Source organism: Microcebus murinus, chromosome 8, assembly GCF_040939455.1.
Source record: "Microcebus murinus isolate Inina chromosome 8, M.murinus_Inina_mat1.0, whole genome shotgun sequence".
NCBI classification, from domain to species: Eukaryota; Metazoa; Chordata; class Mammalia; order Primates; family Cheirogaleidae; genus Microcebus; species Microcebus murinus.
This window is the reverse complement of record NC_134111.1, coordinates 106,028,910-106,052,862: the sequence shown is the minus strand read 5'-3', so window position 1 is coordinate 106,052,862 and position 23,953 is coordinate 106,028,910. Positions and strand designations below refer to the sequence as shown.

The window sequence follows — 23,953 nt, the reverse complement described above, 5'->3', positions numbered from 1 at the left end:
CGGTTGTGTAGACCCTGGTGTCTGGCGTCAGTGAGAGGAGTGGGTTGGGTGGAGTAACCGCCAGCAGACCGTTGTCCTTCCGCCCTCCGTTTCTGTTCTGCTCTCTGTGGACGGCACAAGGACGATGTTTTCACCCACTCTCTAGCTTGTCACTCTGTGGCCCCTGGGTTTATTCGTTGTGTTTGTGTGTAAAGAATGCCATTTGCCACTGTCACTCAAGTCCAGTTAAACGCAGATTCTTTGAATAATGCTTTTATTGAAGGTTTTTAGTGATAGTTCTCATACGTTTTAAAAACTTAAGCCTTTGTTTTTCTCTTTTTTGAGACAGAGTCTCACTCTCTGCCCAGGGTAGAGTGCCGTGGCGTGAGCCTAGCTCACAGCAACTTCAAACTCCTGGGCTTAAGCGATTCTTCTGTGTCAGCCTCCCAAGTAGATGGGACTACAGGCATGCGCTACCATGCCCGGCTAATTGTTTCTATATACTTTTTAGTTGGCCAATTAATTTCTTTCTGTTTATAGTAGAGACGGCGTCTTGCCCTTGTTCAGGCTGGTTTCGAACCCCTGACCTTGAGTGATCTGCCTGCCTTGGCCTCCCAGAGTGCTAGGATTTTAAGCCTTTTTTGATACCTAAAAATATCATGCTGGTGTTTAAAATTTCAAAGTAACTATAAAATTGTGAATAAAAAGCACGTAAAGTATAGTAATTTTGGCAGAAAAATTTTTTTTCAATTGAAAAGATTTTTTTCCTTTTTTTTTTTTTAACCATAATGTTGATGGTTGTATAATCTCTGCCTGCTTGTGATAAGCTTTTCTTTCTTAGGTGGTAGAAAAGACAGGGTAAACTCCAGGTTCCTTTCAACCTGTTGTACTGCTCTATTCCCAAGACCAGAAGTGAAGAGCAAAGCAGTTTTACAAATCTTTGCCAAGGGGGGAATACGTAGAGCTATGTGAATACACAGCATAAACAAACGTAGTTGAATGGTACTGAGGGAGCTGAACATCCGTTTGTTAATGAACACGTTTTTAAATTTTATTTTGTAAATTAAGTATTAAACTACTAAAAGAAAACAACAAGGTCTAAAAATTCTAGAAGAAAACACAAGTTTTAGGGTCTGGGACTGAGGTGTAGGTCGTGCTCTCGTAGCAGGTGCAGCTTTGCAGAGTTGACCACATGTAACAAATACACCTCACCTGCTCAGCAGGGAGGGTGCGAGGAGAGCTACCTGCGTGAGTTCCTTAGAAGTTTCAGTTTTAAAAATTCCTCTTGGGCATCTTGCTTCAGAAGCATCCTTGAGGAAGAGCTTTCTCATAAGTTCTCAAATAGAATTTCTAGCTACAACATCAGGAAAATAATGCCTGATTGCAGCTTCATACAGGTGAGACTTGCTTTTACTGTGTAGCCCATGTAGATTCATCAAGCCTCAGCATTTTTTCCTCGCTGCTTGGTATTGCTGTGATTTCAGCTCTTGTCTTTGAAGATAGAGTTTCTGTTCCCTGTTAAAGTGAGTTCTCTCTGGCAGCCCAAGCTATACTGATTTATGGGAGTGGCTTTTGTCACATTTAGAAGAACAAGGACCAGAAGTACTCCATGCAGTGTGCTTTATATGTTTTAAGTTACAGTTCAAGATCACACTACAGCTTTGTGAGATAGACTCATATCTTAAGGTTTTCTCTCAGAAATCCACTGTAAAATTTGACTAAAACTACTTTACTCAAAATTTCAAGAAACCTATAACAAATAAGTTATAAGCTAAAGTTTATAAGTCATTTGTGTTTTAGAATTCAGAAGGTATTTTCTCAAAGAAACGATTTTAGGTTTCCTGGGCTTCTTCATTCTAACCATCATTTAGTTAAATGCTATTTATTTATAATGAGCAACCTCAGACAATAATATTGTTGGAACATAAGTAAATGATAAAATCAAAATTGAATAAGGAGAAATATTTAGCTTTCATAGCAGTGTTTGAGACAGAGCAGATTTACTCTGCAGGATGAAGCTGTCGTTGGAGAAGCCCTGCACGTCTCATCTTCACCTGGGCAGTTTCTCCTGTGCACCTGGCGGTAGGTGGGGATGCTTCGCTGCTTCTGTATATGCTGTTTATGAACACATACAGAACATGGCAGCCTTGCCCAAAATAATCGTATGGTGGGATTTTAAGAGCCACAACGAGCTGTCATGGGAATGTGTATTTTCTGGTTTTGTTGGTATTTATGATGCAGATCCTAAGAGTACATGTTTTTATCCTCATTCCCTTGATTATGAATGTATCATAAATAAGCGTGAGCTGTTGCTTAGTTGAACAGACGTTTGGCCGTTCCTTTGTTCAGCACATCCTGAGTCAGCTCGCATGGCTGGCTGTCAGCGCCCGTGTTAGCCGAGAGGCATTCGTGCCTGAGACAGGAGGCCAGGCCTGTCTGAGAAAGAAACTTCTCTGAGACTTCAGAGACAAGCAGGGGGCCCTGTGTGACCAGCCTGGCCCTTAGTGAGTTTTGTAAACATCTGTTGTTCCAGGTTGTTCTAAGGCAGGTGGGCAGCAGGCAGGCTCTGGGAGTGTTGTCGTATCATCGTGGGCTCAGCAGTGACGAGCACAGGTTGGTGGCTGTCCTTGGCCCTGTGATCTGTAGGGACAGGCTCGTCCCCCAGATGGCTCACCGCTACTGCCTTTGTTCCCCCTCATTACTTAGTGGGAACTAGAGGCTGGCCTGCCCGGGAAGAGGGGGATTTTGTTTTTCTGTTACTGAGGCATGCACATGGTGCTTTGCCCACCGTGGGCACTGTTGGACCGGGGCACAGAGGAGGCGGGAATGTCAGGCTGTGAAACCGCCCCCCCAGGTTGCTCTCAGCAGGCCAAGGTCTCTTGTCTTTATCACCTGCGGGGGTCAGTTCATGTCTGTTCAGTTCTGTGTGTTGGAAGTACCTGTCACATAGTTTCCAGATCTCTCATGTCCACGCCTGTGATAGGCATGTCAAGAATGTCCAGTAGTCTGTGACCTTCATACTCCTGTGTGAGGAAATGTCCTGTTGTTTCCATGCCAGCCCCATTCACTCCCTTGATCGTCAGGGAGGTTGGGACCCTTGTCTCCCACGTACTTGGGTTTAGCGTCCACTTGTGTGGCTGCAGAGGAAGGTGACTCCCCTTTGTCACGCTTCACCTCTCTGCGCAGCAGCGATAGGTAGCTCTAGACAGGTGAGGGGAGAAGCAGAAAGTCCTGCAATTAGAGTGACCTTTGACTTCCCAACCTTCACGGCAAGTGCGGTATTTTCCAAACTCTGGCGTTAACGGTCATTGTGCTCACAGTTTCTGAACCCTCAGGTTGATCTTAGTGATAGGAGAAGTGCGGTGATCTGGTTGCTGTAAGAAGATATTATCCGACTGGATGGCCCTTTGAATCATGTGCTGTTGGCTTTTGGAGAACAGGTGTGCTGTCCAGTGATTACAGGCTTAACAACTTCATTTTTCCTGCACTTTGGAGTTAATTATATCAGTAATAATGATACTTAACACAATATAAGTACTTTATACTAACTCATTTAATTAAGCCAGTAGTCTGTTGAAGACGGGCCGCAGAGTTGGTGAAGTTTGGTACCGTAGAGGTTATACGTGGATTTCAGTCTGAGAATAAAAAGCTTGTAAGTTCCTGGAGTATTTATTTGTTCCACCCACTTACATCTGCATAAAGATGCCTGCATGCGAGGTGCCCCTAGTTTATGCCATGCCATGATACAAGGGAAACATTAGTCCCTTCTTGACGTTCTTCTGTCCCCCTTGCCGATGGGGGTTCCAGCATCTCTGCTGTGACGGGCATTCTAGCAGGCCTGCCTGGGGGCCTCTCCGGCCAGGGTGGTGCTGACAGCTCCCCTGGTCTGGAGGTGAGGGCAGAGGCAGCGCCTCCCTTTGGCAGGGCGTGGCCTTGCCAGCCTGCTGGTTTCCGTCATCTCCTGGCTGGACGCCCGGTCTCTAAACGGCCAGTGTGAACATGGAGGGAACGGGCGAGGGCTGCAGTGGTGAGCCGCTGCTCCCTTCCCTCTGGGACCTGGTGGTGATTTTCAGTGTCCAGACTTAGTACTACAGAGACTCGGTTGCTGCTACCCTGTTGCATAGTTTGGTTGAAACTGGTTGTTCGGAGGGTTCATTTGTCTCCTAGATCCTGACTCCCAGCAGCTCAGTTAACCTGCGTCCCAGGTTGCCATGTGTGTTGCTCTCTGTGCCTGTGTGTGTGGGGGCCTGGCTGCTCTGTCCTTTCCTGTGGTGGGAGATGGATGTGGAGCAGCCTAGGGACACGTGCACCTTGTCCCCTGCAGACTGGCGGCTGCGGTCACACCCTTGGGCCAGGGACCAGCGATGTCAGAGAGAAGGGGAGCCAGGGACAGACCTGCCGCTGCCACTGTCAGGCCACAGGCACGCCTGCATCCTCTGCCTCTTCCGACACGTCCTCAGCCAGCGCCCATGTGCCCACAGCGCCCGGTTCAAAGACGTTTTAGCATTCGCGGCGGGAGGCGTCAGCGGTGTGTGTCATTTGTACATTAACTGCAGCTTAGAAAAGCTCACATTGAGTTTCATCTTGTTTTCCTTTCAGCGAGAAGTGTGAGGTGTTGATATACACCCCGAGGGAAATTCGAGACGCCTCGAAGGTACGAAATACGGTTGAAGTTCATGATCGTGATTCCTGTGTGAGGTTCTTGCATGTTACGCAGTCAGTTCGATTCCCACTGGTCTTGAGAAATGCGTCAGTATTTTATAGTCTGGAAGCAATACCAACCCAGCCATGAGGTTTTGATTTTCCTTTGAATAATTCAGATTTTATGATCTTAAAATGATGGATGAGAAAATGCAGTGAACCTTGGCTCATCTGCTCCAGTGTTTTTGTTTATTAAACAGATGGTAAAATTGAAAGTCGGATTAGTCAATGGGAAAGACTTAGTTTTGTAAAGACAACAGCTTTCCCTAAACTAGTGAGTGCGTTTGTGAAAGTTCAATTGATCTCACTGCAGTTCCAGGGGATTTAATGATAATAGCTCCCCCCCAAAAAAACATTGAAAACGGATAATGCAGGGACATTTTCCCTCTCAAATACAAAACCAAACTGTAAAATTATAGTGATGAAAGCACTGTGGTGTTAATGTAAGAATTAATAAATAGCTTAATGGAATGAAACAGAATCCAGAAACAGATATGTGTATGTTTGTGTCTTTAGTTTGGTAAAGTCAGTTCCTGAAAGGATAATTTATAAAATGAAGTAGAAGAAAATGGATTATTTCTTAAATGGTACTGAGGGAGCCGAACATCTGTTTGTTAATGAACAAGTTTTTAAATTTTATTTTGTATATTAAGTATTAAACTACTAAAAGAAAACAACAAGGTCTAAAAATTCTAGAAAACACAAGTTTTAGGGTCTGGGACTGAGGTGTAGGTCGTGCTCTCGTAGCAGGTGCAGCTTTGCAGGGTTGACCACATGTAATAAATACACCTCACCTGCTCAGCAGGGGGGATGAGAGGAGAGTTACCTGCATGAGTTCCTTTTTTTTGACTAGAGAACAGCATTCTCCTTTCAGGTAGAAACTGCATTCTGGTCCCGGCCCTGCTGCTGCCAGCTGTAAAAGTTCTCTGGAGACCTTGGTTCATTCTGCTTGGACTGATTAAATTACATTTGTTTTCTTCCCAAACTTCTGTTTCTGGGATGCTCATTTGCTTGTTTTTAGATTATTTTTATACCTTTGACAGAGTGTTTAAGTGGCATGTATCTTAGAAGAATGATGTATTTTGCCTCTAATACTGTGTTATTTGGGTTGATTATAGAATATACTCAAATTCTTGAAACTAGAGAGAGTCCCCGAGTTTGGCATGTTTTACGGAGAGCGTGCATGTGAAAAGGTCACGCCTCAGGACATCTGGGCTGTGTAGACAGTAGGCCGTGGGGCTGGGAGACTTGGGTTACTGGGTCTCCCTAGGAAGTGTGTTTGTGTTCTTGTTCCCTTGTCACTTTGAGGGGCTAGGGCTTGCCTTCTGGAGCGAAGGCACTTGGGAAGCAGTGAGTATTCTGTCACAAACCCTGGTTTCCCCTCTAGTCTCGGTTGTCTCTGTCGTCTGCCCTGTGCTCCCAGCCTGCGAGGTCTTTCTGTATCGCCCCGTGGTCCGGGGCTGCTAGCGAGGCGAGGCTGTAGGGGAGGGGCAGCACTGGGGTCCCTGTTCCACTACCGGTCGCCCGTCCACCTTAACGTTCCTTTCGACCTTCGTGGTGCGACTCTTCCTGCAAACGTTGCGGAATGTTACAGCAACGTGTAGAAGTACTAAAATGTTACCTCCCTTGAATTTCTGAAATGAGGTTCTCTGTTTGAATTGGAGTTTTTCTCTGTCCTAGGTGGTGGAGGACATCGAGTATCTCAAGTATGACAAAGGGCCGTGGCTGGAGCAGGACGATCTCAGTTTCCACAACCTGCGAATGCTGTGAGTCCCCTCCCCTGCGTCGGAAGGGCCTGAAACGGCCGCGTGCGGTGCGTCGGGTGCGCCGGCCCACACAGACACGTTCAGGGTTTGGAAATAACCGTGTTTTAAGCTGGGGGTCACCACCTGGGCCACACACAGGGGCATTTCCTTTTCTCTTCCAAACAGCTCTTGACGTCTCTGGTCTGGTGACTCACTGGTGGCATTATTAGTTCAACAGGTGTTTGGCTTCCACTGTGTGCCAGATACCTCATGGGATTCAAGGGATATACCATGAAATAAAATTCCTGCTCTCGTTGAAAATATATTTTCGGTGAGGCAGTAAACAAGTAATACAACTGTGCTGGGTCCTAAAGGCCAGGAAGCAGAGTAGCCGTGGGAAACGGGGCAGGCAGTGGCCGGGGTGTGACAAAGGTCCCCTCTCAGAAAGCGGCCTGGCGAGGCCAGGGCTGGGTCCTCCTGCAGTGGGAGGGGCAGGGCAGGGGCCGCCAGCGAGGGGACACCATAAGATGCACTGGTGCAGATGCTGTGCCTCACCCAGGCTGTCCAGGCCCGGGGGTTGCCTGAGCGCTTGGCTTTCTCTCCCAGGGTTTGGAAGTCAGTGACGATGCGAGGAGCTTGGTGACCGCGAGGGTGGCCCTGTGCCTGGCCCTGGGCTGGTGGTGCCTTCGCAGTGGCGTCCTCACCGTGCGGGCAGGAGCAGCCCTGCACTTTCTACCGGGTGGGATGTGAGCCGTGCCCGGGGCAGCCACAGGGACGGCTGCTCACTGCACACGCAGCCCTCAGCTCGCTGATCAAAGCTGAGGCTAAACGCGATGCGTAATGACCAGTTTACTTCTGTTGGATATTTCCAGTACAGCAGTAATAAGCAAAAAATAGATTTACATGAAAAAAACCAGGCAGTCTACTTAGCTTGTTAGTTCCAAGCACACTGTTCAAGCAGTGTTCGCAAAATCCATTTTTGAGCGAGTTGTCTGGGTGCTGGCAGAGGAGTGAGGTTGTGACGTAGGGTCCTCCTGCAGGACTGAAGAGCTGGGCGGGGTCGGGTCAGCCGTTAGGTGGCTGCATGCCTCGGGACAAGTCACTTTACCATAGTTTCTTCATCTGAAAAATGATGGCATTAAAGCAGAATGCCAGGCTATATTTATCAAAAGTAAAACAAAAGCAAGTGTAAATTTCATGCTATGTTCTGTATACTCACTACTGTATAAAGTCTTCTCAATCTAAATAAAAGTAGCTTGCTGAAATGATTGGCTCTCTACAAAGTATTTTAAAAGAGACTAGTAAATCTTCCATCAAAAAGTAAAAGGAACGAAACACCTTCCTTTCCTCCTCAACTGCTCCTGGGGAAGGGTGTGCAATTGCAGAGCGCCGCTCTTGGCCTCTGGTGAACACCCTGAGCCCGAGGTGCTGGCCGAGGCCCAGTGCCAGCTGCAGACGGATGGCACGTTGAACTGGAGCTGGGAGCCGCTCAGCGACAGGTGCCTCCCAGAAGTTAGCGGAGTCCTTTGAGCCGTCTGGACTGAGAGGGTTCTCTGCGTTGTGGGGTCAGTTGGGGTCCCTGTGAGGCTGTCGTTGCATGGTCAGTCTGTCCTCCACCCTCAGCTGTGGCGGAGGCCCGTAAACACCGGCACATTCCAAGTGATTTCAACCTTAGGACAGACGTGCGTAAGAATGAAGGAGAGAGACCAGGTCTGGAGAAAGGAAGGTAAAAGGAGGACTTGTATTTCTAAAAAGAAGATGATTTTCATAGCAAAGGCTCACCTTCGCCTGACACATTGGAGAGATCCCAGAGGTGCTCAGCCGTCCACCTGCCGCTGTGACCCTGGGCAAGGGGCAGGCCTGTCTGTGTCTGGTCTCCTCACTGTGAGGCAGGGAGAAACAGAACCAGCTTCATGGGGCTGTCCTGAGGGTTAAAGGCATGAATGATCTGAGGCTTAGGACAGAATATATCATCAGCACTAAAAAGTTTTAGCTACTATATTGTGATAATTGCCATGCATACAAGGATGTATAGTATTTTATGCTGTAATTATAGATGCATGATTATCTTACATACTTTGCTACCTTATTTGTTTTGGTTTTTAATTAAATTTTTTTTTTCATGATCTCAGAAATAATTTACATTTGTTATCCTCAGTTCATACAGAAATTGGCAGTGTAGTTGAACGCCCCCACCCGAAGACCTGACTGAGGGGTCCTCCATCCTTTCTTCCTGTGCGTGGGCCGGTGCTGCTTGCTGGTTTGCTGTAGCTCAGATCCCAGTGTGCCTCGCCCCTTGGTGGGGTGCTGCCTGAGCCACGCGCCCGCCCGGCCTGCAGGGTCCAGCGCCGTGTTGCGTGCTGCACGTAATGGCGGGGCAGCAGGCTTGTTCACGTCGTCACCACCTGCGTGGGAGATGCGTTGAGCTGTGGTGTTGCGGTCGCATTTTCAGCTCCCATGTAGTCTGCCGTTACGCAGTGCATGGCTGTGCAAAACCAGGAGGAGTCTGCCCACCCACGTGAACAAGATCAGTTTCGTAGGAAAGCCGGAGGAAGGTTCGCTGTGCACTCCCATCAGTATAACTTTGTGGATTGCCCTTAATCTTTCTCTCCCCCACAGTCCAGCTTTAGCTGCCTCTGTCCGGGTCCTGGTAGGAAGCCGGTGGCACATTTGGCCGGGTGGTGGCAGAGTCCAGTGAAGGGACCACTTGCCAGGGCAGGGCAGGGCAGGGGAGACAGCAGGGGGCGAGGCACCTGGCTGTCCGCAGTGGGGAAGTGGCAGTCAGGGGGCGACCTGCTTACCGGAACCCAGGGCGATGCGGCAGCTGTGGGAGAGGGTGCCCAGAATAAGCTGGACCCCAGATACGAGGGGACCCTGCTCGAAGGACCTGGGAGAACAGATGCTGGGCCTTGGACGGCACCTCTGCCCAGCTGCATTTGAAGTCAGAGGGCAGGGGACCCCACAGGTGCAGGGGGCCCCTCTCTGGCACAGAGCACCTCGGAGGAGGGGTGCGGAGGAGGTCTGAAGGGACACATGGAAGATACCCCGACTGTCCACCCAGGGGATGCAGGGGATGGTCACGTCCACTGCTATCTTCTGTCCAGATGAAAACGTGTGTCCACATGTGGGATGGTGCAGCTGCATGTCCTTGTGCAGGCATGACAAATCCTCACCACAGGTGTTTTGCATATAAGGTAGAGGAGGAAAGAAACGGTCTTGCACAGAGCTCCTGTAGTCCTCGCCCGTGTAGCTGATCTGGACACCCAGGTTTGCTTCATAGCTTCCTCCTTTTCCACGTCCATCCCATATCCACCTTATCTTGGCCAGCACTGCAGCCAGGTGGGGTCTTCACCTGGCGAGTGTCTAGCCCTTTGTGTTGTAGATTGCAGTCTCCAGGCACCCCCGGGCTTCCTGCAGGTCTCTGTGTGGCGGAGTAAGGGTTATCACAGCGAGTTGGGAGGGTACTCAGCCAGATCGATAGGGAGAAAGACAGGCTGGAGTCTGGAGAGATCCACGCACAGGCTTAGATGTGCCCTCCCCTCCCGTGAGGGGACACGGGGACACAGCAGGCTACTCTGCCTGGCGCTGAAAGATGCAGTGACTAACATGCAGGCAGTGTTTCTGCCCGGAAGGCCCAGTAGACACTCAGCGCCCAGAACTGTCACCGGTGACTGGCCACACGGGCAGCGGCCCACACGCAGACCCACAGAGAGATGGCAGGTGTTCACCCTCGACCACGCCGCACCGGTGGGAGGCAGGGGTCCCCGCCCAGCCTGGTCAGCACGGGGCGCTTCTCAGAGCGCCCAGAAACCAGCCCAGGGCCGGCCTCCATGGAGGACCTGCCAAAGCCAAGGGCAGGAGCGTGGGCTGCTCTGCGTGTGACCAGGGAAAGGCTTCCTGCAGGCCTGCGGCGGCTTCCAGTGGGGAGGGCAGAGCCGAACCCAGGAACGTGGCTCTGCACCACAGCGGAGCCTCGGGTTTCCACGAGACTGGGTTTTGCCACGTGAGTACGAGAGAGGGCAAGAGGGCGCACAGTAAGGACGAGCCACGGAATTTAGTCTGCAGAGGGGTGAGGAAACGGAAGTGACAGAGCACACGGGGGACTAGAGGTCAGAGGCACAGCCACTTACCATAGAAATGGGAGCAGAAGCCAGTGAGATGGAGCAGCCTGCGATTCTGCTGCGGGGAGCCAGGGGCAGCCAACAGCTCAGCCAGGCTCTGCTGGTCTGTCTTTAGGTGTGTGTGTGTTCATGAATCTCTGAGTATGTCGTGCTGTGTCGTGTGTGGTCTGAGAACATACTGCATACAACTTCTCTCCTTTTAGGGTTATTATAGTGTTTTATACAGCCAAGAATGTTTTCTGTCCTGAATCATGTTGATGTTGAGCTTAAGAAGGCTATAGATTCTGCTGTTGTATGGAGTGTTCTAGAAATGTCAGTTAAATCAAGCTGGTTGATAGTGGTGTTCAGGTTGTCCATATCTTTACTGATTTTCTTTTTCTTTTTGAGATGGGATCTTGCTGTGTTGCCCAGGCTGGTCTCAAACTCCTGGGCTCAAGCAGTCCTCTTGCCTTTGCCTCCTAAGTAGCTGGGATTACAGGTGTCACCACCACACCTGTCAGTCCTTACTCTGTCATCAGAACCTTGCTTAGAGCAAACCTCCATCCCATCTCTCAACTGCGTTACCGTGTCCCACCTTTACATCTGAAACCTCGTAGTTGACAGTTTAAGTGTTGACCCCATACCTGAAAGGTGTTTGGAAATGTTTTCTGTGCTCCACTTTTATTGGGGGGGGGGTGGAGGACGCAGGAGGGATACCTTATTTTACAGGTAATGAAACCACGGCTCAGAGCTCTGCCCTGCCAAGGCCGCATGACAGCTGTGTGCAGGACCTGTCCTCTCAAACTGGTAGAGCTTCTGGTTCCCTGTGCCTTCTCTGTGGTCCCGTGCAGCGGGCCATCTAGCGCTCCCTCCTGCCACCGTGCGGGCTGAGTCCCGGTGGGATCTCGACCCGCCTGTCACCCGTGGTCCTAGCTGGACCCTCCTTTCCCCACTGCCCCTGTGCCCTGCCTGGGTCCACCCTGAAGGTTGCATGTTCCATTTTCAGTGGTTCCTCCCTCACCTCTTCCCTGTTCCTGCTGCCATCGGGGTTTTGTTCCCTCGTTCTGCCTCCATTTTTCCACTGAGATATTTCTTCACTCCTCCCCCACTAGCCACCAGGTTTATTTTAAGAAGGGTCACAGTGACCCTGTTTTCTCTTTATTAGAATTCTTCAGTGGTTTATCTTTGTTTAGTCATAGGCTCAAATTCTGTTTCCCAGAATTAATCCAGAATCCTGGTCGCCTGCCTGGTTCTGCCTCTTTTGCCAGGATCCTAGCCCTCTCCCTGGTCCCTTCTGCCCTCACCTGCCCAAGAGTTAACCTGCAAATCGCAGCAGATGTTAAAGCCTGGCTGTAGTCACCTTTCTTTTTTTCCCCTCAAAAACCTTCTCTTAACTCTACTAGGCCGTTATTGATATGGATGTACACGTGATCGTTTGTAGTGTCAGCTCCTGCTGGGCAGAGCGTGGCGTCCCGTGAATCACCGAGTCGAGGCCATGTGTGTGACTTGCTGACCTCCCGCTGGGATACAGTGTCATTTTCTGAACATCTGAAATGTGTGTTGATTTTATTCTATACCATGTCCAAAATTCACATCTTAAAGTCATGATTTTAGTAGTTATTTAGCTTTTTGGTTATCAGAGCACAGAGAAGGATTCTGTAATTCCCTCAGTTTAGAAATTGTGCCAATTAATTGTTTCGGTTTACTATAAATGCTTTTGTTCTTTCCTGCTCCTGACATTTTGCTCCTCTTCCTCCCCATGGGTGTTTCATAACAGTTTACAATGGCAACTGTGTTTATCTTCATGTGAATAACATTTCTCCATTTGGAGGACTCAAATGAAAATTATGACCAATTTTCTAAGATAATTATTGTAAACATGCCATTTGTCGGTTATACTCATTTTGTCCAGAACCTGACCAGATTATTGGTTTAGAGCATTTTTGTGCCGTCTCGGTTACGTGTGGCAGTGTATAATTACGTTGTGTGTGTATATGTGCTTACACGGAGAGGCAGTAATTGCACTTCTCCGTCTTGACAGCGTTTGTGTTCCCAGCCACAGTAGTTCCTTACCGACGGCGCCTGCTCGGTTGGCGTCAGTCCAGTTACCAGGCCTCTGACCCCCCTTCCCTGCCTCCTCAGCTCTTAGGGCTTCGTGCATCCTCTTGCTTCATTACTGAGACGCTTTATGTAACTCCTGGAGAAACATCTTTTTAATGTGAAATTTTAGTGCTATAGAAATGTGCTCTAGCTTGTTTGTTTGGTGTAGGTATAGTGTTGCAACAGAACTTTGGAAGTGTTTTAGGAGAGAGTGTAGATGTTTTGTTAATTGGGAAACAGTTTTGAGTCATAAAACATAATTTACCATTTTATTTTTTTGTTTGTTTGTTTGTTTTCCTGCCTCTTGTTTTGAAATATGTGGCTGTGTCCCTCACACTGTAAACCAAGCTCTAGAACATTTTATCTTATTTGGACACGTTAGCTTATGATATGAAGAGGATATGTTATTCTCAGTCAGTTTTGATTTCTTCTTAATTAAACTAAGTGCTCTGTGAACAGAATGTTTTCTTTCTCTGCGTTTTGCTTCCTGAGCCATAAAAGGCTTCCTGGTGTCTTTGTTCCTTATTTATCTTCAGTCTCTGCAGTTCATGAGAGGTTAAGGTGTTGGGGGTGTACTGGAAATGCACATAGGCTCTTAACAGTCATCATTTAAGCTCACAGTATTGAAAGAGCAGTTTAATCAACTTTAAATAAGTTGTAGAATAGTTGCAGCAGATTATCTTTTGAATCTTCAAAAATAGTTCGAAGTGTGCCTGCTTAGAGATTTTCCGGGTTCCATGTAATTATGACCGATGGTGCATAGGTGGCGCTGTTGCTCTCTGTGGGCCACAGGTGCTCCAGCCCATCGATTTCTTTCACATTTTCCAGCATTTTCTGAGGTTTTCCGAACTGTAGAGAAAGCCACATCACCTTCCTACCTCGATGTTTGTTAACACTTAAAATATGAACTTCATTTTTAGTTGAAATTTTTATTGTGAGATAACTTCAAAAAATTGTCCATATATAACCGACAATAATTCTGTTTGTGTAAACAATGAGACATTACTCGTACATCGTTGGCACATGCATGGGCGCTTTGGGAAGATGCGTGAAGAAGGCTAATGGCGTTCCCACTTTGGAAAGGGGAGCCGTGCGCAAACCTGGAGGGGTGACGTGGACGACACACTTCTGTGCTGTGAAATTTGCTGACACCCACCTTGCGCTTCTAACAGCAGCAAACAGTGCAGCCTTACAAAATGCAGCGACTTTACAAACTTTCTGATTTGCTTGCTTGATTTTTTTTTTTTTAATATTTGAATATTTTTGGGCAAGTAAAACCAACTTAATATTGAAACTAAGAAAACAATCCTATCTCTGCGTATGTACATGACAGCCGTTTGCCTAACCGAGTGGAAACTCACATAAATACACTCGGGAAAACAAACACAGTTAGCCTGGCAGCAGTTTCTTGGAATACTGTTTGGGTCATTGGGTCATTAACCGTGTGTGAGTGACGTGGTTTTTAGTGGGAAACTCATGGCTCGCCTTACCTTCCGCCCGCTCTGCCACCTGTCGCAGGTCCTCAGGTCCCTGTGGTTGTCCGTGGGAGTGCGATCCGTGGGCCCCAGGAGCCTCGAGTTTCCCTGGGTGGTTCTGTGCGTGGCAGGTGCTGTGGGGAGCAGGCCTTGGGTTCGCGTCGTGGGCCTGTCCTCACTCACAGAGCCTGGCCGAGAGCCAGGTACATTCACAGAATTTCCATTTGCGCCATCACAAACAAGAAACGTCTCCTGCTTTTATAACTCATTAATGGGCAAGTGGCCATTTAAAATAATTATTCTCTTTGGTTTGAGCCCTTAAGAAAGGAGGCTTTTTTTTAATGTTTTTTTTCCCTAAAACCTCAGAAAATGCCTTTCATCTTTAAGTATAATGGTTATATTCTGACTAAATTTAATTTAAAATGTAATAAGCAAATTGTAACAAAGTATAAATATTTTAGCATTCAGCAGATGGCAATGGTGGAATAAGAAGAGTATCCCATGATCTGTGTTTGCGGGTACCAGGGACGGCAGAGAGGGGACCGTGGCCGAGGGGGGTCCAGCTGACTGTCCCGGGCCTCTGTCAGTGCCGTCCTTCAGGCAGACTCAGCGTTTGGAGCAGAGCAGCAGGGTCCTGGCCTGCACCCCGAGCTCTTAGGCACTTACTCGCTGTTTGGTCTCTTCGGATTGATTACTCTTGCAGGTGTTCAGTGGCTCTGATGTGGCTGTTTGTAGCTTCTCATGCCTGCTCTGCCAATGCTTAAAGCACACTTGACACCTTTTCTGTGTTCCCAAAGCGATATTCATTCCCAAAGGGTTGTGTCAACGGTAGGCAATGAGACTTTTAAAACACTCTAGCTCGGTTCGGAAAGGAGTTTCAAAAAAGCAGCTCCAAATAGACCAAATGGCCTTTGGGATGAAGGCTCTGCTTCTGAGATGACTGCTTAGCAGTGAACAGCATTTATTTGAATGTGTGAATTTTTTATTTAGGTTTTTTTTTTTTTAGAAAATCAGACTTAAACTTATGTTTATTTTGACAGGTTGGTGTGATCCGTATTTGTCTTGTTTTTTAGGGTTCAGGATAAGTTGGCTGTGCTGAATTACACAACCATCCCCATCTTCCTCCCAGAAACCACGATTGGCGCTTACCAGAGTGACCGTGTCTTCACTAAATTCCGAGAGGTGAGACCCTGGGAGGCTGGCAGGGGGCGGGCGGTGGCAGCGGGAGGGACAGTGAGCCACTGCTCTGAAGAGGGTGGTGTTGCTGTGTGTGCGTGTTCTAGGGCAGGAGTTTCCTTTTCATCGAAATACCCTCTTTTCCCTGTTTCTGTACGTAGAGCGGGGTGGTGTGTGTCCCAGCGGTTTTCTTCATTCGCCTGTTACCGCTCGTTGACAACGAATTCTTGCACTTATTATTTAAAATGGTCTTTTTTTGATCTTCGTTTTAGCTATTTTTTATTTTGGGATATTTCAAACTTCAGGGGAGGGCAGGAATAGAAAAATAACGCACCATTAGAGTGATAACCGCCTCTCCCAGAGGCCCCCAGGAAGACAGGCAGCTGGAGTGGCGTCTGGTCGGCTCGGAGTTAGAGGTTCTGAGGTTCAGTGAGAATTACCGTGGAGTTTGAATTGCAACCAAATTAAACACTGTTTTCTAGGTTTACATGTTACAGAAAGAAATAGCGGGTTAAAGATCTGACAAGAATCAAGCCTCTTAGAAAGGTTTTGTCTTGTATACATTACAAAAGATGAGCAGCTCGAGAAGATAGAGACCCGCCTTCGTCAGAGGTGAGGTTCTTGATAACTTGCAAGCGAGGGCACGGGGCGCAGGGAGAGCGTCCGTCCTGTCGCACAGCGTAGGAGACAGGCCCCGCGCTGGCCGGGCTGGGCATGGGGAGCCTTTCTGACTGGTCCCAGGTGCGTCTGGCAGACGCTTGGTGTGCTGCAAGGGGAGCGAATGCTGTTTGGGGACAGACATTCCAAAAGAGGAAGGATTTTTTAATACTAGGTCCGAGAGTGTTTTGCGGCCGTTTATTTTCTAGAGCAAGTGGAGGCCGCGGGGCGGTTTCTCCTGGCAGCGGTCCTTAGAAGCCGGTACCCAGTAGGCAGTTTCTCACTTCCTATCTTTTTTAAAAACATGTTGAAAATATCTGTTTTAGCCAAACTCCACCAACAACTTGAGAAGTTTATGTAATCCCATTTAATGTTACAAAGGTAATAAAATGACTAAAAACATGCATTATAATTTCGTGAGAACCCGAGATGCACGGTGCTGTGCTCACACAGAGGCGTGGAAGCGGCGGCGGTCCGCGTGTTCCAGGCGTGGCCGTGTCGTTATGCGGTGTGCGTGTCCTGTGGCCGCTGTTGAACTTGTCCGTGTTTGTGGCTGGAAGCTGTCAGGTGGTACTTCTGATTCTTGGAAAAGGAGTAGTGCTTCAACTTTGTTTTAATTGAGTATTTTAGTCTCCTTTTCTCTTTTAATATTTTCCTCATATTTCTGTCTTTGGTGTTTTGTAGTTTAGCAAGATAGGAATAGACTCGGAGTTTCTTTTTATCTATGCCAGTGCTTTCTGACTCTTGCTGTTAGGATCCTACTCCTTGCTTATGCCATGGTTACCCTCGCTTCTCTCTCTCTAACCCTCTTAGTGCGGCGGGCCGATATATCGGCTCCTGCGGAGGAGGATATATCGGCACGCCACACTTTTCGCCCTAGATGCAAAAGCCGACATTTCGGCCCGCCGCACTGGGGGGTTAAACATTGTGACCGTGGTTACTTTCATTCCGTATCCAGCAGTGTCTGTCTGATGTTGTCGCTGTTCCTTGCTCTCACCCGGGGCTGTGCTCCTGCCTTCGGAGCTTGTCTCTGGGCGTCTGGCGAGAGCGAGCCCCTGCTGGGGGGACTCCACGGAAAACACAGACGCCGCTGACAGACAGACGCTGTTTCTGCATGAGTGCGCCCAAGTGCTGTGTTTAACTGGGCGTCCACATTCTTTGCTCACGGACAGCCCCACCGGGAAGAAGGACTGTTTGCCGCTGCCAGGCCCTCGGACCCCCGGGGGGCAGGGGTTTGCGGCGCCTTTGTTGCGCGCGGTGTTCCGGGCCCTGGAGGTGGTGTGGGTCTGAGCCCCGGTCCCGTGTGGGGACGGGCTCTGGTCACGAGCTCCAGCGGAGCCTGTTCTGCCTACCCTTCCCCGAGGGTGCGGCCCTCGCAGGGACACCAGGCTTTGTCTTCTGGCTCCTCGGCAGCTCTTAGAATGTCCCCAGGGCAGCTGTGGCTTCAGCCAGCCACTCTGATTTTCAGCGCACTCTCCATTTTTAGCCCCCTGTGATTTCTACCGAGCTCAGCAATGCATTTGAAAGCATTTCTAGAGATTCTGTATCAAGAGGCTTTTCAGGACATCAGTGCTACCGTGGTGCTGGAAATGGAAGGCCCCTCTGTTTCTCTTTATGATCCGAAAGCCTGTTTCGGTGCTGGTTCTTCCTGTGTCCTTTCTGCAGAGGATCTGTCTGAATTAGAAATTCTCGGTGTTATGTGCTCAATCGGTATTTGCCCAGTGAACAATCCCTCAGGATGGAGAATTCATCAAAGCCCCAACCCGCAAGGCACAGACGGGAAACCTGCTGATAAAAGAATTTTTGCCTTTTATTATAATCGGAGAGTTCTCTCTGGGAGATACAGTCAGGTGTCTTGGGAGCTCAGAGCTACTAGGAGTGACAGTGTACCGCAAACACTTGCTGCTCAGCTTGGCCTGACAGAGCCCCCACCCCAAGACACTGTCATCTCGATGCTTCACTGCGCGTCCATCACTGGGCAGGTGTGGCCTGTGCCAGGCGCTGCGGTAGCCCTGGGCTGCTCCCGGGAGGGAAGCCAAGCCCTGCCCTCAAGGAGCTTTCATCCTTCTGGGGGCAGGTGATAAACACATAGGTAACAGGACACCTGGGGCTAGGGAGAAAAGGCTGCGGGGCGGGAGCTGTCCTGTGGGGAGAGCTCTCAGGTGCCCAGGCGGTGGGAGAAGCCTCCCTCCGGCCGGGGAGCAGGCGCAGTGGTTCTGAGTAAGTCGGGGCAGCTGGGCATGTTCCGGGACCGCGGAGAGCCCAATGTGGCCAGCGTGGCAAGACACGACAGGGCAGGCACGGGTAGGGCCGGAGGTGAGCTGAGAGCAGGTGGAGGCCAGGGCTGACTCCTGGCGAGGCCGTGGCACCTGCCGCGCTTGGAGAGCAGTGTGGTCTCAGTTACGGGTTAAGAGGGCCGTGCTGCCTGCCAGGCCGAACGTCGACTGTGGGGACAGACGAGGAGGTGGAGGAGCGTTCGGCAGGTATCTCGGTAGTCTGGGTGGGAGGCACGGGGGCTGGCCCCGAGGCTGGTCGCCCTCCCTTTCCCAGGACCCCACTTACAGGGGCAGCCTTGCCCGGTCCTTGCACAGCTGGAGCAGTTCTTGCTTCTCAGGTCTCCAAAGCCACACAGAGCACTGTTGGAGGGTCCTGTGACACGAGGGTGGGGGAGTGGGCTCCCCAGTCCCCGTGGTGTTCTGTGTCTTCAGCTGGAGGTGCATGTGCAGGTGTTTGTTTATTCTCCCTTAGACTTGTGCGCGTGACACCAGCAGAGAGAAGGTGGCGCGAGTGTAGACAACACCGGGAGACTTACTTGTAGTGTGGGTCAGACAGGCGGCGGCAGCGAGGCGATTGGGGCCCGCGGGGCTCAGAGCGGGACGTTGCTCTTTGTGAACGGGCCTCGGTGTACAGGCTTTCATTTGGGAGCCCCGGGCGTGCTTATTCATGAATATATTCTCGTGGTCCTTACGTGCAACTTAATCTACTGTTGTGTAGATGATCCCAGAAGGGGTTGCTCCGGAGAGACTTCCAAGGAGTTCTGTGACGCCGGGAAGCCTGTCTAAGCCGGCCTGAACATATTTGTGAAATCTGTTTGCCGTTGGCACATTGAAACGAAGCCGTTATTCTAACTTTCATATTAAAGGAAAGTTGGATGTCATAGAAGTTATGCTTTTCATTAGAGCTCAAATTCTTTTATAAGAAGGAGCTCATTTTTTAGGTTTTTTTTTTTTAAAGCGTAAAAACCAGTGGGAAGACAGGATTCTTCCCCAACGGATCTACAGGTGGCTCGCCCACACCTGTTTCTACAGACTTTGTTTTAGCAGCTCACCTCTACCAAATTGTTCCAAAGCATTTCAACCTAGTTTTAATAGAACAGCAGATCTTCCTTTCAGACTCATACTTAGTAAGTTTTCATAAGCTTTAATTAAATTCTGCAGTGACAAGAACCAGCGCAACTGGTGTGGCTGTTGGGAGCGGACCACGGACTCATCCGGCCGGGGTCCCGCGCGTTAGGGTTAGGGTGGGCGTGGGCTCGCTGCCGGTGGTCAGGCTGGCGTCTGCCGGCAGGAGGCTGTGACGAGTTCCAGCTCCAGAGCGCCAGGAGACAGGCCGACTTCGGGGCCCGAGAGCCCGCAGAGGGGCCTCAGCACCCGGCACATCGCGGAGGGAGGTTGGGGTGGGAGGGCTGAGTGCTCAGGACACTGCCTGGGTGGCTGGGCGGTAGGGGACCCTGGAGAGGGCAGGGTCAGGAGGGTGGTGGGAATTGGTGTCCCTCGGCTTGCTGTGTTGCTCTGGGTGTAAAGGCTGAGGCATTCTCTGTTCATAGGCAACAGCATCGGTGCTGGTGGAGAGGGAGAGACCTGCCGGGAAGGAGCGGGGTCCCAGGGGCCGCTGCGCACCCTCACCAGGCAGGACTGGCCACCCCTGGCGAGGCAGGGACGCCCCACAGGAGGCGTGGCCAGGCCAGATCCCTGCTCGTTCCTTGAGCCCTCAGACCTGGTCCTTGGGGGTGAGTGAGGGCTCTCTCTTCCTCCAGAGAGATACTTTTCCATAGATGGGCCACGCGTGGCGTGGACGCGTGAACCTGCCTCTGGGGTGCCGTGCAAGGCATGCGAGCTAACGCAGGCTGATTGCTCAGCCCGGTGACCACGCTGTTGTTGAGGCAGCTCCTTCCTTAATTAAAATCCACTGGTGCTTACTGCTGGGCTGGTTTCAGACAACAGATTACAGCTAGTTGACTTCTCGCCTTTCTGTTTCGTAGCAGGAAAGAAGCACTTGGTGTGCTGAGCACTGAGCGTGCGTGGCTGGGCATCCTGGGACGGGAGCTCACGGGTCTCTGGGGAGCAGGCGTATCTCGCAGGTTCCTTGCCTGGCCATTGGAGGGACATGGTCTCACAGCTCAGGTTTACGTGCAGAGGTTCTTGTCCCTGTGAGTCCTCTCACCTGTGCAGGGAGCCCGGCTGCCTGTTCTAGGTATGTGGGTAGCCTGTTCTTGCCCGTCAGCCACACCCTCGAATGGGGCTTCCAGGGTCAGTGCCAGCTTGGAGAAGCAGTGGCAGTGTGTGCTGTAGGGGTGACCCCGATTGGGCCCCCTGGCCCCCACGTTCCTGTGCCTGGGTGCACCTGCTGATGGGCGGTGGCCTTGGGCTACAGCAGGAGGACGGCAGTGGGGTCCAGTTGGGGTCCACTGCTCTTAGGGAGAAGCCCTAGCCAGCGGCTCTGGACTCCTGCCTCTCTTGGCTTTTTCCTCTAGCCAGAGCCTCCCTTCCAGTCAAGCTTAGGGGAGACGCCTGGGCTAAAGATCCCTGCCCTACCTCCCCAAAGTCTAGATGGAGTCAGGGGAACCCAGCTCTTTGTCTAGGGAGGGTCCCATAAACTCCTTTTGCTGCTTCTTGGAGTTCTGTAATTGTTGCATTTGGCCTTGCATTAATATAACTATAAGGGTACGCAACTCCTGTTTGGTACACAGTAGTCTAAATCAGTTATCCCTCTGGAAGTTACCGTTATCCTGGGACGGGGTGGGGAACCTTTTCATGTTGAAAGGCCACATTCAAGAAACTTCAATTAGATATACTTGAAAATGTGCATTATTTTATAAAAATCTCACTATTATATACTTAAAAATTTCAAAAAATGAGAACTATTTGTTAATTTTAAAGTTAACTAACCTTTTAATGACCTTGTTGTGCGTGCTTGTTGCAAAGCATGTGAATATCTGGTTGCAGCATGGAGGTCCGAGGTTTCGGTTGATCTTCTAGATGGGTATCAGTCACTTGTGACCTTAAGGGCATCTTGATTTGGGTTGGGTAGGGGAGTGTAGATTTGCAGCAATAAGTGGTTGAAAAGCAAGAAAGCATTTTTCGGGCATGTTGCTAAAGGCATGGGTAGTCTATTGCATTTTTCAGTATTTCAGTTGGCTCTTTCTTAGCATCAAACAGTGACTTTAAAATGTCATCCCCTGAGAGCTCCATCAATTCCATCTCTAGTTTTTTAGGTGCCTTGGTGATACCAACTAGCTGAGGCAGAAATGCTAATGAGTGAGGTCATGATTCTTAAAGTCAGTGAACCTTTCATTGTTTTCTCCAGTTAATAGGTCTGTAACAGCTGCATGCTCTTCAAATGGTGTGAAGACTATATAGCGGCATGTATAGAGGCCTGTACCATCCTGCTCATCAGTGATCTTTGCTAACTGGAGAAAATGTTCATCCAAAATTTCCTTTTGAGAAGAAATATTTTGAAAAATGATAGCTTTCTTTGAAATGCTTGGATTTTTTTTGCCCTATGATATACTTAGTTTCACCTTGCAAAGAAATATTCAAGTTGCTTTGGTTTGACATGATATCACACAGAAATGCTGCATTCCTACAGAAATCTTTCAATAATTCCTACTGCTGATTCTGTTCTTCATAGAATTTAACTGTCTTTTCTTGCAGAGATAAAATTTTGGCTGACAGCTGTCCCTGTGATAGCCATTGCACTAGAGAGTGAAACGGCAAATCCCAAATCCACACTGAGCACCTCACCGTCCAACTGTAGAGTGTTAAGAAACTGACGATGCCACTGACTATTAAGTGGGACTGTAGTAACAACACTTAGTAACTTGTCACAAAGTGTCATTTAAAATAGTAGCTTTAGCATTGAGATTTTGCTGATGCAAGATACAATGAAAAGAAATGAGAGCATCTGGATCTGTTAATACTTTCTATATCTGTGCAGTAAACCCTTCATGTTTTCCTGTCATGGAAGGTGCACTGTCTGTACATACACTCACCAAATTACCAAATCAGTCCAACTTCACGGCATTTATCTTGAAAGTTGTGGAAGATAATCTATTCCCCGTGGTCTGTTTGTAAGAGTGCCCAAAGCAAGTAGCTCTTCATAGCAAAGGGAGTCCTCTTTTATGACTCACATGAAATGTAAAACCTGTACTGAGTCAGTAGTATCAGTTGGTTCATCCAAAGCAATGGGATAATATATGTTTTCCTTATGAAGTATTGCACGAAGTTGTTAAGTTGAAGGCTAATTCATGCTGCAGATCAGTTATGGTTCTCCTTGAAAGGGGCAGTTGTTTGAACTTTGGAACATTATCGGGGGCCACGTATCCTACAGCTTCAGCCATGCATTCTTTCACAATTTCTGCATCACTGAATGGCTTCCCTTTTTTCCCAAGTTATAAATGACTTTATAAGTTGCCTCAGTGGCATTATTTCCAGGTCTTATTGCTGCTTGAAGGAATTGTCTCTGCATTTGCTTTTCATCTTTTAATTTCTTCAATACAGCCGTTTCTACCTCTGCCTCTAATTTAAAATATTTGTGGTCTTTTTAAGTGTCATTGAAGTTCTTTAACGTTGACATTGCAGTATCACAAAGCAAGCAAATCATCTTAGCTTTGGCAGAAACAAGATAATACTGCAATTCCCAATCCTCATTAAAAAATCGTTCTTTTTCCTTCAAGATTTTCTTGGTCTTCTTTGACAGGATGGGCTGTTAAGCAGACAGAATTAAAAAGTACTGTTGAGTCATACACGGATTCACTGATTCACAAATTCTACTTCAAACAGAAACACAGGGCACTGTTGTCAAAAGCTGATAACAGACTGGCGTACTTGACCCCTCATAAACTCTCAGCAACCAGCCTGGTGCGGTAGTGGCGCCAGTAGGGGGAGGGGTGAAGTTAGAACTAAATCATGAACGTAGCAGCTGTCAGTTTAGCCCTTATGGCTTACTAATGTTCTAATTGTGGCGGTCAATCTGGGAGGATTATTTCGTTTAAACTTGTTTTGTTTTTTGGTATTTTAAATGTGTTCATTTTAAAGACAAAATAAAAATATAAAAGATGAACAAAAATGTATTAATAAAAATAAAAGGGTCTGTTCTATAAAATTTGGATTCAGTGAAAAGGCTGCACTTAAGGAGTGAGAAGGCTACAAGTGGCCTTAAGGGTTAGGGTCCCCACCGTGTCCCGGGAGCTGATTCTACTGAGGGATGAGTGTTTTTCCTGGAGCGTTCTTCATGGGGCTCCTCTCAGCTCTTAGCCTCTGAAGCAGCTGTTAGTTTCTGGCTCTGCGCCCGCCATGGAGTCATGTTGGACATCCTGTGGTGGCCCCATCACTCTGCAGTGCACTTAGAAGGCCCCTCCTCCTACAGGGCGGAGCTCTGCCCTTTCCGTGTATCCATCAGGTGCCCACTCACGGCACTCAGTGCCGGACACCGTGCTGGTGGTGGGGACGCAGCCCAGCTCCCGTGCTCTGAGGACGCACTGCCCGTGGGAATGCAGACGTGTGCGGCACAGAGAGGGGGACGTGCTTGCGGAGGGAGGGGGACTCCTGGGAGGGGAGGATGCGCGCTGGTGGCTGCAGTGTCAGAGCCATCCCCACTGGGCGAGAAGGGGACTGGGGGCGGCTGGGGGAGGGCAGCTCCCTGAGGGCTGGGGCTGCAGTGTCAGAGCCATCCCCACTGGGCGAGAAGGGGACTGGGGGCGGCTGGGGAGGGCAGCTCCCTGAGGGCTGGGGCTGCAGTG

The 23,953-nt window shown here is 49.3% G+C and overlaps 1 protein-coding gene across 1 annotated transcript in view; it reads left to right on the top strand.

The window, feature by feature from the left end:
- NDUFA10 (NADH:ubiquinone oxidoreductase subunit A10) overlaps positions 1 to 23,953 on the top strand; it is a 47,382-nt gene that overhangs the window by 9,237 nt on the left and 14,192 nt on the right. Inside the window, exons 7-9 of the mRNA XM_020288065.2 lie at positions 4,579 to 4,633; positions 6,361 to 6,446; positions 15,174 to 15,282. Coding sequence (XP_020143654.1) covers positions 4,579 to 4,633; positions 6,361 to 6,446; positions 15,174 to 15,282 — 250 coding nt within the window. The remainder of the gene's footprint in view (positions 1 to 4,578; positions 4,634 to 6,360; positions 6,447 to 15,173; positions 15,283 to 23,953) is intronic.